Here is a 14465-nt window from a genome sequence, read left to right as displayed (position 1 = left end):
ACCGTACAGGTTCAGCAGTTGTGGCTTGTGACCGTAACCTATGGAGTACACCATTCCCAAGCATGTCAAGATCACGAGCCCCACAGATACTACAGGTACATATCTGGGTCGACATTTTGTAAGACATAGTATAGCATAGCATGCGCGCGAGAGATTACGGTGAAGCCCAGCACTCACCACCGCGGGACCATAAAAAGTCGCGACTCGTCAGGGTGAAGGTCCAAATCCTGCGGTTTGGTTTCCTGTGGATGCGGTTAGCTCATTGTGTCGCGCGATGCACAGAGAAATTCTAATCGAAATACGAAGTTCTGAGTCAATAACTTACCAACATCTGCCTCTTAGCCTCCTCCGACGCGGCGGTAATGGACTCGGTGAGCGCGGACGCAGGCAACGAGGCCCAGCCATCCAAGCAGATCTCGTCGACGCGCGGGCTCTCGCCCGCCGCCGCCATCGGCGCGAGGTGCAATTGTAGCAACGCGCACTCGAATTTCCGGAGGACCTCCTCGACAGTGGGGATCGCAACGACGGCCGGGTCGAAGATCGCTTCGATCTGCACGCCCGGCGGACCTAGCGTGCAGCTCAGCCGGAATGGCAAATTCACGGCTAGCTGGCCCCAGAGTAAGGGTAGGGGTAGTGCGCTCTGGGCTGTCGTCCCCGCCGTCGACGATGGAGCCGCAACCTCCAGCTTGGGCAAGAGGTTCAATCGCACGGCGCTCATGCAGAGATCCATGATCTCTGGGCTGATCCGGGCGATGTTGCGGAAGTGGAACTGCTCATATGCGGTGATCGCGGCCGTATCGGCTTGGATTTGACGGCACAGGGTCCCAACGGTCTGCCCCGGGAGGACACGGATGCGCAGCGGGTATGCGGTCATGGTGGGTGCGATCAGATCCCCGACCCCGGGCAGATCGGCGCAGCGCCCGTGGCCGAAGACGCCCAGGATGATGTCGGGGCAGTGCAGAATCTCCGCGAAGGTAACGGCCCAGGCGGCGTTGACCAAGGTGGATAACGCCATTGGCCCGGGGGACTGGCCATCGAGTCGGACCAGCCGTGTAAGAAGGGTGTCACAATTCACGGGCTGACTTTTGTCCATAGCGACAGGGGGAAAAGGTCGCGTATCCACCCCCTTCAGATGGTGCGTCCAAAATCGGGTGGCGGCGTCGCGATCCATTGCCACGATCTGCCGAATGAAGGTCTTGTACTTGAGCCCTGGGGGTGAAGGAGGGGGGCACCCGTCAGATACATACGCTTGTCGCAGCGCCAGGAACAGCTGCGACAGCGACCAGGCGTCGTAGCCCGCATGATTCACCGTCATTACCAGGTATTTGCCCTGAGTTTGCCCATCCTTCACGATCCCTAGTCGGAAGAGCGGGTCGCCTGTTCCGACGATGTGTTCGTGCTCTTCCTCCAGGTAATGTTGGAGGGATGTCCCCCGGCGCCAAGCGAGGCCAGCTCCGGTCTTCACAACCACCTGGACATAGCCCGACCCCGAGGGATGGCGAATCATGTGAGTCCGCAGGATCTCATGAGTTTGGGCCAGCCGATCCCACGCGCGGGCGAAGCGCTCCTCGTCCAGCATGGCGGGGAGCGCGTACACGGCCTGCATTTGGAAGGACCGCGAAGTGATTCCGGCGTGGATGGAAAAGATCTGCTGTGCGGTGGCGGGATAGATATCCTCCACTTCAGCGACAGGCACCTGACAGTCATTGCTGGCCTTGTGGAGCAAAACCTCCCGCTCAGAATCCAGGAGAAGAGAGAGGGCAGGCAAGTCGTGCGCCACACTGGTCTGGGGCTCGGCAAAAGAATCAGAGACCGCTGCGGCTGCCATATCTGCTAAGAGAGGGTGCAGGAGGACCTGGTTCACCGTCAGATGGAGTCCTCGCTTGCCAGCCTCGGAGACCAGCTCCATGGCGAGGATCGAGCTGCCGCCTAGACTGAAGAAATTATCCTTCGGTCCAATTTCCACGGTTCTAAGAACGGCAGCCCATGCGTCGCGGAGCTGTTGCTCAGGACCGGTCAAAGTTAGGGCTCGGGCATCGGTTGAAGAGGGGCCCGTGAAACGTCTCGCCTCGCTGGCGGGAAGTTGTGCGAGGATGGCTAGCAGTCGCTCGCGATCCGTCTTGCCATTGACAGTGACTGGCACGCTGCGTATGGGGATGTACAAGGACGGAATGGCATACGCTGGAAGTGAAGCGCGCAATCGGGAACGCATGGCGACCACCATGGCGTCAAACCGTCTCTGCTCGGTGGGTGAGGTCTGCAACACCGCCGGCCGTGAGCCCCGGTCCCAGTCTAGATATCCGAGAGAAGGCTCGTCATGAACCCCGATGACCGCCATCAGGACAGGGCCACGCTTCTCCCCGGACCCTCCGCCGCCGGTATGCCCAGCGATTAACATAGCGAGGACACAGAAAACATCCTCTCGCAAACACTGCAGTTCCGCCTGCAGCCGAGCCTCGACTTCCCCTAATTCAAGCCGCTGCCCGTTGACCTTGACCTGACTATCCTGGCGGCCTCGAAACCACAGCTTCCCCTGCTCGTCATATCGGGCCATGTCGCCCGTGCGGTACAGCCGACCGACCGGATCGACGTTCAGGGCACGCATCCACGCCGGGGGCGCGATGAAGAACTCCCGCGAGCGCGCCCGGTCGGCCAGGTATCCGCGGCCCACGATGCTGCCCTCAATGACGAGCTCGCCCGTCTCACCGCTACCGCACAGCCGGTTGGGGTTGTCTCGATCGACGATCCACAGCCGGCAGCCCGACGGGGCGCCCAAATCCGTTTCGGAGTGCGCGCCGCGCACGACGGCGGCAACCACAGCGCATTCGCAGGGCCCGTACACTCCGTACACTTCGAAGGACTGAGCCAGTTGCCGGACAGTGTGCTCTTTGGGAGTTTCCCCACCAGTCAGGACCACGCGCAGTGTGGGAACCTGATGTAGATCGAGCGAAGGCAAGAGGGACTGTGTGAAAAAGGCGTGGGTCACGCGCATCCGGACCATGCTCGCCACAGGCGCATTCATCCGCTCGTCCTCTGAAGGGACGCAAATGCACCCGCCACAGAGCAAGGTGAAGACAATCTCCAGGACGGCGATGTCGAAGGAATAGGCACTGAACTGAAACATCCGCACGCGGGGGTCGAGTTGCACCGTTTTGATGAATTCTAGCGCACTGGTGCAGAGGCTCCGATGCTCCACCACTGCTCCCTTGGGGGCGCCTGTTGATCCTGAGGTGAAGGCGACGTAGGCAACGTTATGGGGGCCACATCTCGCCGTTGAGCCTGAGCCCAATGGTGATACTGATACCTCCGGGGCTCCCTCGCCGCTACCGGAGGACGAAGAGCACTGGGCCAAAAAGTCATGGTCAACCACCACAACGTGAGCGCCACGGAGGAGATGGCCAGAGACTGCCACGCAGGGAGCAGAAGCCAGGACAATCGGCGACTGGGCTTGGTCTAGCACCTGCCGCAGCCTGTGCTCCGGGGTGGAGGCCGCCAGGAGAATCACGCCTCCGCCCGCCTTGAGCACACCCAAGAGAGCCACAATCATCCATTGGGACTTGGCAAAGAGTATCGGGACCAGGACCTCGGCCTGTACCCCATACGCAATCAGGTAGTTCGCCAAGCGTGTCGAGAGGGCATTTAACTCCCCGTACGTCATCTCGCCATCCCAGGAGCTGATGGCTGGCGCGTCGGGATGGGCACGGCACTGCGCACCGATCAGGTCATGTGCACAGTAATCATGACTGATAGGAGGGTTCAAAATGGTAGTCCAGGAAGGCAAGTGTGATTGGTAGTCCCCCATGTTGGCGTGTGGTGCTTGGAATGGGCTCTCTGCGACGACTCGTAATAACACGAAGAGATTGACCGCGAGTATGAGACTGACTGATAGCGGACTGTCTATCTTCGAAGCTGATTGCAGGATTCACGAAGTATGATCGCATGCGCTGTGTCTTTCAGCCAGCCGAGTCACTTAGCCGGATGGCGTGCTGGACTAAAGAGGTGAAACCTGTCGATACCACCCACTGTGCCACAAGACGCGGAAATTCGTGTCTGCTCGAAGGGAAGTTGTTCCCGCCAATTGGCCTCCTCTCAGATATTGTATGCTATACGTAGTAATACTACCCTGCTTCTTTCAACAACCAGGGTCACTCATATGGATAAGAATACTAGCAAGTGATAGGTTACCGGTAGACTCAAGGCTATACTGATGGATTGTTAGTGAATCCCGCATATGTCACGATACCCCGCGTAGAGAGAGATCGAGGTCATCACTGGTAGATAAGTACTGGATAATTCGATCGATAAATTGTCACGACGCACGGACGGGGTGAGGCGTGGCCAATCTTCAACTTAATAATACTACGGTAACTGCTAGGTAATTTAGGTATTATTTAGGTATGTACTAAGTTAGCCACGCTGGAGCCATCTTGCTCCGAGGCTGTGCCAAGCGACCAATGGCAGGGCTGTCAAAGCTTATCAGACAACAAGCAATCATTCACTTCTTCCGTCTAGGTTGAATCAGGGATTTGATAAACAGGCTGGTCCCGAGTCCCTGCATACCGATACCGTACAGGACTGTCCCTCACTATTGTTACCATACTGAATCATACCGTATTGAAACTTGATCTTGTATAACTTGTTTCAATACACGCTACATACAGTACAGTATTAAAATATCCTTGAACAGAACAGCCGTCCAATGCTCATGTTACAGCCCAATCTACCTGGGGGCTTTAGCATATGGTGTGGTCTGAATCCTGCTTTCCCTGCACAATCTGCAGGACTGAAGAGAGGTAGCAGGCCCCGCCCTGGGGCCAAATGGCTTGGTAGCAAGCGGTCCGAGGATCTCAACAACCCACAGATCCCTAGACTCCTGCTAGCCCTTAACCCCCAACACCCTCCCAGGACCATCGAATCATCCACCCATTCACCCTTCTGCCCATTGCTCTCACTCGCCATTCCAGCACAGCACTATGCATCCAGACGAGGAATCTCTGTTGAAAGGCACAGAGGACCAGGAAGAGGCAGAGGCCTCCTCGTGTCCGCCGGGGGACGAGACCCCCCCCGTCATGGCGCATCACCAGCCCCGCAGCCATCTCCTCTGGGCCATGCTTCCCGGCATGCTGAACTCTCTCGTACTGCTCGGCAACATCTTCTTCTTCCTGTTCGTGGTCAACAAGATCCTCACCATGAAAGGCTACTGCCCTCGGGTCCCTTACTGTAAGTGATGAGCCCTGCCAGCGATGTCCCCTGAGAGGGGTGAGAAACGCCCACCGAAAATAACCATCCGAGCTCTAGCCCCCGCCAGTGCCTCGCTGAGCTGGGTCTCCACCCCGGTGGATTACGACGCCCCCAATCCCTTCGCTGGGGAACTGGGTTCCCCGGAATTGAATCGTGCATGGGAGGAGCTCAAAATCCGTAAGTGACCACCGGCGATGCTGTGCGGGTAGGACCGCACAAGTCCAAGCGCCAGCCCTAACTCGCACCTTATTCTTCCAGACGAGATCTTCCGGGCCTCGGAGGAAGACCTCCGGAGTGTCAACGCGTTGAACCCCAACTCCTTGCGCATGGAGCATGGCGGGTATATGGCGATCCTGCGGGTCTACCATGAGATTCATTGCTTGGTACGTTCCCTGCTGTTACCCTGTCTTTCCTCTCACGGATATCGGGTAACCATAAGGGGGGTGGTAGGATTGGATTAAGCGCGAATGGAAAGTCGAGAAGCCCGAGATGATGGACCACCTGGGTAAGTGTTTCACTCCCACTTACCGGAGACTGTACGATGGGCTCTACTGACATCCAGTCGGGGGTGTCTCAGATCACTGCTTGATTGCTCTTCGCGACGGGGCCATGTGCCGGGCGGACCTGTCGGTGGGATCGCTGTACTGGTGGCCGGAAGAGGAGCACCGACGCATTCGGCGCCCCCCCGCCCAGCGGCGCTGCGTTAACTGGGACAGCCTCCAGACCTGGCTGCGGCCCAAGCGGCTGCAGTTCTACGGTGGAGTGGCTGAAGCTCCTATCAAGCCGGATGGGTCGAAGGTGGATGTCGTCTTGGGGGATCATTTGCATACTCTGGAGGATTTGAGCGCGATCCCCTAAGGGTGTGCTTTATTGGTGTCAATCTCGGTCTGGCTAGATCTTGGATTCATCCTTTCTAACACGCCCGTGTCTTTTGTTTTGTGAGTAGGGAGCGAAAGTGGGTAGCAAAGGGGTGTGCGTAGCTTGGATGTGACTGCGCTATTGCTGTAGGCTCTTCCAATAAAACGGAGCTCGAAATCCACGGGGATTGCACCATGAGGTGCCGTTCATTGAAACCCAATCAGAAGTATTATGGACGGTCTTCTGTCCCTGATTTCGGGGATTGTCTACACGTAGTGCTATCGCAGATAGGAGGAATTGAGAGCCTGAAATAATACTGGTTCATTGATGAGAACCCCACTTCGGTGAATAGCCCGAGTGCCCGAGTTGCATTGGTGGCATCCATCAGCACATAAAACAATCAGATCCAAACCGAGGGCCGCAGAATAAAGGGGCTTGTATCACCAGTGGGTCCGCATCTCTACTCACTGGATGGATCAATATACTGCGGAAAGGAGGGGAAGCCGGCCCCTGTGCTTCGTGGATGATACGAGAGACCACGGTCTCACGCGATTTTTACCCAGAAACCAATCGCAGGATTACAAACCTAGTCTCGTCCCGTCGTCATGTCCGGCCCACTATGCCGTCCCCCTCTTGAGTTGGTTCCGATGTGAAGGAGTGCGTCGGAAATGAGCTGATGCCGCCAGACTTTGCAGACACCTGGCTGCCCCGAATAGTATAAGGGTCAGCCAGATTCTCCTTCCTCGCCGGTCACCCGATCCCCTCACGCCATCTTTTTCATTTCTTGTCATTTTCTGACTCTATTCAACACCATGTCCGGTCAATCGCTCGATCTCTCCGCCTATACACGTGGCTCAGTCGCGCAGCAAGAGGCGTTTGCTCAAGCGCTGCTGCGGGAACTCACACAGTTCGGCTTTGTGAAGCTGGTCCACCATGGCCTCTCGGACGAGGATGTTGGCGCTCTCTTCGACTGGGTTCGTAGACACTCCTTGGAGAACAGAGCTGAGAAACATCTCCACTAACAGAGCCATCTGCCCTTTTTCGCTTTGGTAGACGCGGAAATTCTTCGCTCTGCCTAGCTCGGAAAAAGTGCGACTCGCGCATCCCGCAGGCCCTGAGCCTCAGCGGGGCTGGAGTTGCGTGGGCGCGGAGAGGACCTCCAAGCTTTACCGCGCGGGGCTCGGCGAGACGAACATTGACGAAGAGCTATTCGATGCGCGGGTGAGATTATGGTGTCTTTTTTCCGTTCTTTATCCTGTCCATCCTCCGCGCTGCCCCCCCTCCCCCCTCTCTCTCCTGGCTTTTCTCTCTTGCCCAACACCTTATTTTCGTTGATGCTGATGACAAAACCCACTACATGGTAGGAGCATTTTGACCTCGGATCCCCCGACGACAGAGCATGGCCTAACCGGTGGCCAGATGAGCGTTGTCTGCCGGGCTTTCAGGAGTTCCTGGAGCGGTACTACCGCAACTGCGCGGCGGTCAGCTCAGTGGTGCTCGCGGCGCTCGAGCAGGCGCTGGAGCTGCCCGCCGGGGCCTTTCGCGAACGTTGTACGCACACGGCGAGCGAGCTCCGTTTGAACCACTACCCGGCCATCGAGGTCGAGGAGCTGCGACGCGGAGTCGTCAACCGCATATGGCCGCACACCGACTTGGGGGTCATCACCTGCCTGTTTCAGGATGGCACGGGGGGGCTCGAGATGGAGGACCGCGCCAGCACGGCGGCCGGACACAAGGAGGCGTTCCTCCCCGTGGCCCAGGGACCGGAGGGGGCGCCGGCGGAGATGATCGTCAGCATCAGTGAGACGCTGCAGCGCTGGACCAATGGTCGACTGCCGGCCGCTGTGCATCGGGTCGAGCTCGCGCCGCATCTGAAGACGCTGCAGCAGGGGCTGGTCCCGCAGCGCTTCTCCAACGCGTTTTTCGTCAAGGCCGACCGCGAGGTCTCGGTCGCGCCGCTCCCTCAGTTTCTCGCACCGGAGACACCCGCCTTGTATGAGGAGATGTCAGCATTGGAGTATCATCGCTTTCGGGTTGCCCAGGCCTATCGTGGGTGACGACCGGGCATTCGCCTCGAGTGTTGTTAGGGTTGCGATGTGGGCTGGTGTTCTTCGGTGCCCGTACCTGATCTCGTATCTTGAAATACCAGACCCACAGTTGTACAGTACAGGCAATGTGAAATGGGAACCTGCTGTACCTGCATTGTACATACAGCATAAACATCAACTCGGACAGTGCTGGTTGCCGCTTGGAATATATTGCGAGTGGCTCCAGCTTCAGTATAATCACGTATCCACTCCTACACGCCTGTCATGATTCACTCGTGCGCATCCGACCGTCTTGCACGAATGTTCCCCCAACGATGCCCAAATTAACCATCACCATCCTCGGCTGCGGTATCCTATCTCTCCATTCCTCCCTTTCCGTCTTTGCCTTCGCATCTCCACCAGAGACAGACTGATTGATTCCCGAACCCCTCCAGTGTACGGGAACCGTAGGCACCTGCATCCTCGACGGCCTCCAAGTCCCCTTGACCTCAACAGTTGAGGTTGAGTTCATCGTGCAAAGCCTTCAGCCGAACAGCAGCGCAGCAGTTCCTCAAGACAAATCTCAAATTTTCAAGATATTCTAGTAAGAAAATTGTTATTGAAGTCCAGACAAACGCAGAACTACCCGCAAACATATTTTTGGTAAAGGGGATGAGATGGAATGCACAAATACAGCTAACCCATCTTTTCTGGGGATATATAAAATCCGTTGTTCGTTACTTCAAGCCGAAGAGTAAGATATGTATCAGAGATATATTCCATTGTATTCCGCGTCTTTTTCCCAGGGCTACTTGACGTTCAACAATTCTAAAGGTATGAAGGTATGAGGTCTGAGAAAAAAGATCTTGGTATTCTTTGAGAGTGGCAAAATCAATCAATCGAGTATATAAGTTTATACCATCTTCGACTCTTAAAAGCAACTGAGCATTTGTTGTCAAATTATTAGATGTTCGAATGTTAGAGAAACCAAATGAGCAAGCTTTATTGTGAAGGGATGGATGTAAGCACGATGGTTCTCCGCCACCCAGAGATGGTTCAGACATTCATCGCCCGCTTCAATTCCTCACAATCCCTTGACTCTTGCACGAAGTGATGGAATGGGCCATGCGCCTGGTACAGCGTCCGTGGCGGACCATACTCCTCGACCATCCCCTGGGAGAGCACCACCACGCGGTCAAAGTCGACGACGGTGGCCAGCCGGTGGGCGATCACGATCAGCGTGCGCTCCGTGAAGGCGTCACGGATCCCCCGTTGAATCAGCGCGTCCGTAGCCGGGTCGATCGCGCTGGTTGCCTCGTCCAGCACCACGATCCGGGTCTGTGTGATCAGCGCCCGCGCCAGACACAGGATCTGTCGCTGGCCTTGGGACAGGTTGGCTCCGCCCGGGGAGATGGGATGGTTGAGCAGTGCCGCCGATGCGGCAGCATCTTCGCGCGCGGGGCCCAGGGAGAAGTGCACGCGCTGCAGCGCGGCGTGCAGCTCCCCGTCGCTGTAGTGGCCGAACGGGTCGAGATTACTGCGCACGGTGCCCGAGTAGAGCACAGGGTCCTGCGGGACCAGCGCAATGCGCGAGCGCAGGGTTGTCAGGGGCACAGAGGCGATGTCGATGCCATCGATCGTGATATGGCCTCCGCCGCCACCGCCGGCCTCCAGAACCCGAAGCAGAGCCAGCGCCAGCGTCGACTTGCCGGCCCCCGTGCGACCGATCACGCCCACGTGCATGCGCGGGCCTATCTGGAGGTTGATGTCGCGCAGCACCCAGGGCAGTTCGTTAGCGTATCTGATGGAGAGGTTGTGGATGGCGATCGCCCCCGTGGCTGGCCAGTCGGGGGCTGTAGAGCGCCCTTCGAGGTGATTCTCCGTCTCGATGCTGGCAAATTCAACCACCCGCTCCGTGGAGCTCATGTTGAGCTGCAGGCTGATGACGCGGCGCATCAGGTCCTCCAGCATCTTGCTGTACTCCAGGCTCACGGTGAGGATGAACCCGGCCAACGGGGCGTCGACGTGCTTGGCGGCCACTGCCACGACAATCAGGAAGCCGAACAATGCGCCAATGATCCCAATGCGCCAGGCCGCCCACTGCGTGATTAGCGCAAATGCCCAGTGCGTACGTGCCTGGTTGTCGATCAGCCACAACATGCGCTCCGCGTATCGCCCGGCCACCCCGAACGCGCGCAGGGTTCCCAGCCCCGCCAGACAGGACCGGTGTAGCTCGAAAATCGGCGACTTGGCCGTGGCCTCGAGGCGCTTGACGTCGCGGGCCGCGGGCAGGAACCGGCGCACATATAACAAACACCCGCCAACCAGCGCCAGCTCCAGCACAATCACCCACGCGGACACCAGCACCCCGGAGATACAGATGATCGCCAGCGCGGTAGCTGCCGACAGCAGCGTGTGCGTGTCTCCGGGGACACGCGAGTCGACCAGGGCAAAGTCCGCCGTCAGCCGGTTGAGGATCTGGCCGGTGGGCACCGTGTTCAGCCACCGCAGCGGCGCGTGTAGGATCGCATCGAGCATCGAGTGAAACAAGCGGTGGGAGGCGTTGAGGGCCGCCACATAGACAAACCCGCACTTGCCGGCCTCGAGCAGGCTGGCCGACAGCGAGATCACCACGTAGATGGTGAGATAGTAGTTCAGCCGCAGATCCGGTGGGCCCAGCTGGATGGCTGGGGAGCCGAGCCTCTCGTTGAACTGCGTCCAGACCTTCATCCACCACCCGCGGCCAAACAGGGCCAGTTGGGAGGCAATGACGACCAGAATGGCCAGTACCCAGACCAGCGTACCCCCTGAGTGCGCAATGTACTGGCTATAGACGCGCCACTTCACCGAGCCACGCTCGCGGAACTCGTCGCGAATCCAAGGAGACGTTCCAGTGGGACCAAGCTTGCCCTCAGCATCTCCGCAGGAATTCTCAAAGTGCATCATATTTTCGTATCTTAGCGCCTCCTCTGGAGCTACGGCGGGCACCCCGACTGCGTGGCCGGGATGATGAGTCTCCCGTGGACTCAGAAGATCGATCTGGGGAGACGGGACTCTGGCTCCATGGCATTGACCGCTGTCCCGGATACGAAGTACGTACGAGGCATGGGGCAGGCAAAGGGCTTCATGGTGGGTCACCAAGAGAATGGTCCGACCTTGTCCCAGGGGTCCTCGGAGACCCCTCTCCAGCAGGACCTGCGCGACGCCCACGTCGACCGCACTGAAGATGTCATCCAGCACTAACATCCCCGCCCGCGAGTACAAGGCTCTCGCCAACCCGAGCCGCCATCGCTGGCCTCCGCTCAGATTGATGCCCTGGACGCCGACCTCAGTGAGATCGGACCGCTCCATCTGCTGCAGATCTTGGACCAGCGCTGCCGCCCGGAGGGTCTCTTCGTACCGGGCAGGATTCATGGGCAAGCCGAAAAGGATATTCTCGCGGACCGTGGCGTTCTCAATCCACGGCGGCTGCGGCAGGTAAGCGAGCAAGGCATCAAGCACCCAGTCATCTGCCTTAGTGAGGGCTTGCCCCGGCGGGCTGGATGGAACATACACCTTTCCGGCGCGGATCTCCGCCTCGTTAACAATGGCAGCCAGGAGCAGGCTCTTCCCCGATCCACTTTTCCCCTGGATCAGACTTAGCTCGCCCTTAGGGAAGACTGCATTCACTTCCCGCAGCTGGAAGTGCTGATTCGCATCTTTGCGCGGGGACGGGCCACCGTCGTGCGGCGGCTGCTCGGCCGGCCACGCAATCGTAGCCCGCTCAATCACAATCTCCCCTTTCTCTGCGGGCAGCACCGCCCTGGGCTGCTCTGTCTGGCGCAGCAGACGCTCGATTCGCCGGCAGCTGACGGCGGCGTCGAAACCCTGGGTCAGCGCGAAAGGGATGACCGAGAGGGCGACCTCGAGGTTGCCGAAGACGGCGAGCGCCGTGAAGGCCACGGAGGGGGCGAGGGAGCCGTGGAGCCATGCGTACGCGGCCAGGGCAATGACAGAGAGTAAGATCGGCGAGGAGATCCAGAACAGGCGCAGGATGATTGTCCAGAGGAAGACGCGGCGCTGGTGGTGCAACTCGCGCGCGCGAATGGCCATCAAGCGGGCCTGCCACTGCTGCTCGCTGGCCGCGCACTTGATCTGCCGGATTCCCTGCAGCGTTTCGCTGGCCGCGGTCACTTTGGCGTCTCTCTGAACCATTAGCCCTGCTTGAGCTTGCCCGTAGGCGCGCGAGGCGAGCAGGTTCAGCGGCATGAGCACGACGGGCGCCAGTAGGCCCAGCACGAAGGGGATCCAGCCGATCAGCCGCACCAGCGCAGTCCCTGCCACCAGCAAGCTGATCCCAATGCCCAGGAAGATGTACGTCCGGGCAACGAACTCCACTACCCGCGTCGCGTCCACCCCGAGCAGGTTGACAATGCCCTGCTCCGCGCTCAGCCGGGGCCGGGGTTTAGGCTGGGGCCGGGTCGTCGCCGCGCGGGATTGGGCATCGGAGGACATCTCGCGCAAGGGAACCGGCTCGGTGTCAATTTCTGTGCCCTCATCATCGGACAACAGCCCCGTTAGGTCAACATGCTCTGCATCCTCTTCGGCCTTGGGCGCCTTTCCTACCCCGACCGTCTCCGTCGATTCGTTCTCACTTTCCTCATTCGGGGTCCTGATGTCCTTCAGGCGTAGAGACTTCAGAAAGATCAAGGCAGACAGCTGCGATCGCAAGGGAATCTCTAGCAGCGATCCCGTGGCCCAATTGAGTCTGGAGGCGCTCACGTCACTCGTAAGTTTCAATTTCTTCTCTGACTCCAAGATCATCCATCTTCATCCCCTAGGGGACAGAGAGAGGAGCATACCGAGTATCCACAAACACCAACACTACCCGCGAAAGCCCCATGGCAATTGCCCACATGAGCAATTCTGTCGTGACACGAGAGACATCTCCCTGGCCCTCAAGGATCCGGAGAATGTGGAAGAGGCAGAACTGGGGGGCGTAGGCGACCACGTTCTGCACGGCGACCAGGAACCACTGCCACCAGAAGACGCGACGATGGGCGCGATAGAGCTGCAGCCACAGCGGCGCGGCGAGATCCTTAGCCGCAGACGACTCAAAGTGAGACGTCAGGGGTTGGGACCGATTCTTCTGGTCGACGACCGCCAGGTCATGAAACCCGATTTGCGCGCCGTCGCGCGGATGGTCGAGTAGGGCGTTGATCCAGGAGAATGTGTATCTATATTCCCTCGCTTAGAATTAGGCACAGTTTTCTAATCATCGTGAAGCAGCAAAGAGAGGAATGACATCGTAGGCCCGACCTTTGGAGGAGTGAGACGGTGAATTGACCGTCGACAATGCTACCATTCCGGTATACGGCGGGCCGCCGGTGCATGGACAGGGAGCTCAGGATGACGGCAGAGCCGAGCGCCATTTGCACGCTGAGGTCAATCCATTGCGTCCGGAGACATTTGGAAATCACTTGCTGGGGATCATATCTGGCACTCAGCGCAAGCAATCTTGGACTCAGGTTGAACAGTAGCAGGCTGGCGGAGAGGCCGATATAAATCCCTGTCCGGAAGGTCTGCCGTGGGTGCTTGGCGTGAACGAGAGAGATGCATTGTCCCAAGATCAAGATCTCCAGCAGCATGAAACCAGTTAGCTAGACTCCTTTATTACAAGCCGCGTGAGCTGAACAGAAAACCATCATACCCATGGCATCGAATGCAGATACGTGAGGACCGACCCGTGCAGTGACAGACGTGTTGTCAATGCTGTGTAGAAAGTCATCCCCGTCGACACAACAGCTCCAACCAAAGCGAAGAAGCACAGATATGTCTTGGGCATTATGGTAGTGTACCGCGCAGCGGAAGAGGGCGTAGCTTGTCCATCTGGATCTTTGTATAGAGTGCCCCGTGGTGCATGCGCAGCCGAACCCGCGGATTCCAGGCGGGCCAGTAGAGTCAGAGCGACAATCGCCGAGTTGACGATGAAAGAGACGATTAGTTGAGACGTGGTCGTCATGAACACGCGCAGGGCAACGGTCATGATTGATGCGCACCACTGCCAATACTTGCTTGCTGCTTGACAGCCGATCAAGCTTTCAACAAACCAGTCCACGGTGGGTAGTATTCGATGCTCTTAGGCTTCAGCCTCTAAGGTCTGGCGTAGTGTACAATAGGACCGATTTCCCTAGCCGGATGCCTTGCCTTTTCTCGGTTTCTCGAAGACTTGACCCATGTCCTCTGAGCGAGAAGGTGGGCTGTCGCAAGACCCTGAATCCCAGGAGTTCTCCGCCCCGCACCCGTGTTTGATCCACGTTATCTATCTGACCCTTGGTATTTTTTCTCAGTATACTGCAC

At 58.2% G+C, this 14465-nt stretch overlaps 4 protein-coding genes across 4 annotated transcripts; 2 read left to right on the top strand and 2 right to left on the bottom strand.

Moving 5' to 3' along the window:
* Window positions 1-173: 173 nt before the first annotated feature.
* Window positions 174-3802, bottom strand: BO95DRAFT_507133 (acetyl-CoA synthetase-like protein; the record flags this gene model as incomplete). The annotated part of the gene is made up of 2 exons (XM_025591233.1): window positions 174-242; window positions 326-3802. 2 exons carry the CDS (start codon window positions 3800-3802, stop codon window positions 174-176), a joined length of 3546 nt encoding a protein of 1181 aa, XP_025437790.1.
* Window positions 3803-4973: 1171 nt separating this feature from the next.
* On the top strand, window positions 4974-6099 carry BO95DRAFT_435951 (uncharacterized protein; the record flags this gene model as incomplete). The annotated part of the gene is made up of 5 exons (XM_025585205.1): window positions 4974-5220; window positions 5299-5418; window positions 5500-5624; window positions 5692-5746; window positions 5804-6099. 5 exons carry the CDS (start codon window positions 4974-4976, stop codon window positions 6097-6099), a joined length of 843 nt encoding a protein of 280 aa, XP_025437789.1.
* A 761-nt stretch (window positions 6100-6860) lies between these two features.
* Window positions 6861-8156, top strand: BO95DRAFT_507129 (isopenicillin N synthase family dioxygenase; the record flags this gene model as incomplete). The annotated part of the gene is made up of 3 exons (XM_025591232.1): window positions 6861-7073; window positions 7153-7320; window positions 7464-8156. The coding sequence occupies exons 1-3, from the start codon at window positions 6912-6914 to the stop codon at window positions 8154-8156; spliced, it is 1023 nt and encodes a 340-aa protein (XP_025437788.1). The 5' UTR covers window positions 6861-6911.
* Window positions 8157-9200: 1044 nt separating this feature from the next.
* On the bottom strand, window positions 9201-13564 carry BO95DRAFT_325259 (P-loop containing nucleoside triphosphate hydrolase protein; the record flags this gene model as incomplete). Its single annotated transcript, XM_025581839.1, has 4 exons — window positions 9201-12552; window positions 12676-12873; window positions 12968-13342; window positions 13425-13564. Coding segments are annotated over 4 exons (4065 nt in total), but the record flags the coding sequence as incomplete, so codon positions are not given.
* Window positions 13565-14465: the final 901 nt, after the last annotated feature.

Source organism: Aspergillus brunneoviolaceus (genome assembly GCF_003184695.1).
Source record: "Aspergillus brunneoviolaceus CBS 621.78 unplaced genomic scaffold BO95scaffold_82, whole genome shotgun sequence".
In the NCBI taxonomy this organism is placed as follows: Eukaryota; Fungi; Ascomycota; class Eurotiomycetes; order Eurotiales; family Aspergillaceae; genus Aspergillus; species Aspergillus brunneoviolaceus.
This window is presented reverse-complemented; position numbering and strand designations above follow the sequence as displayed.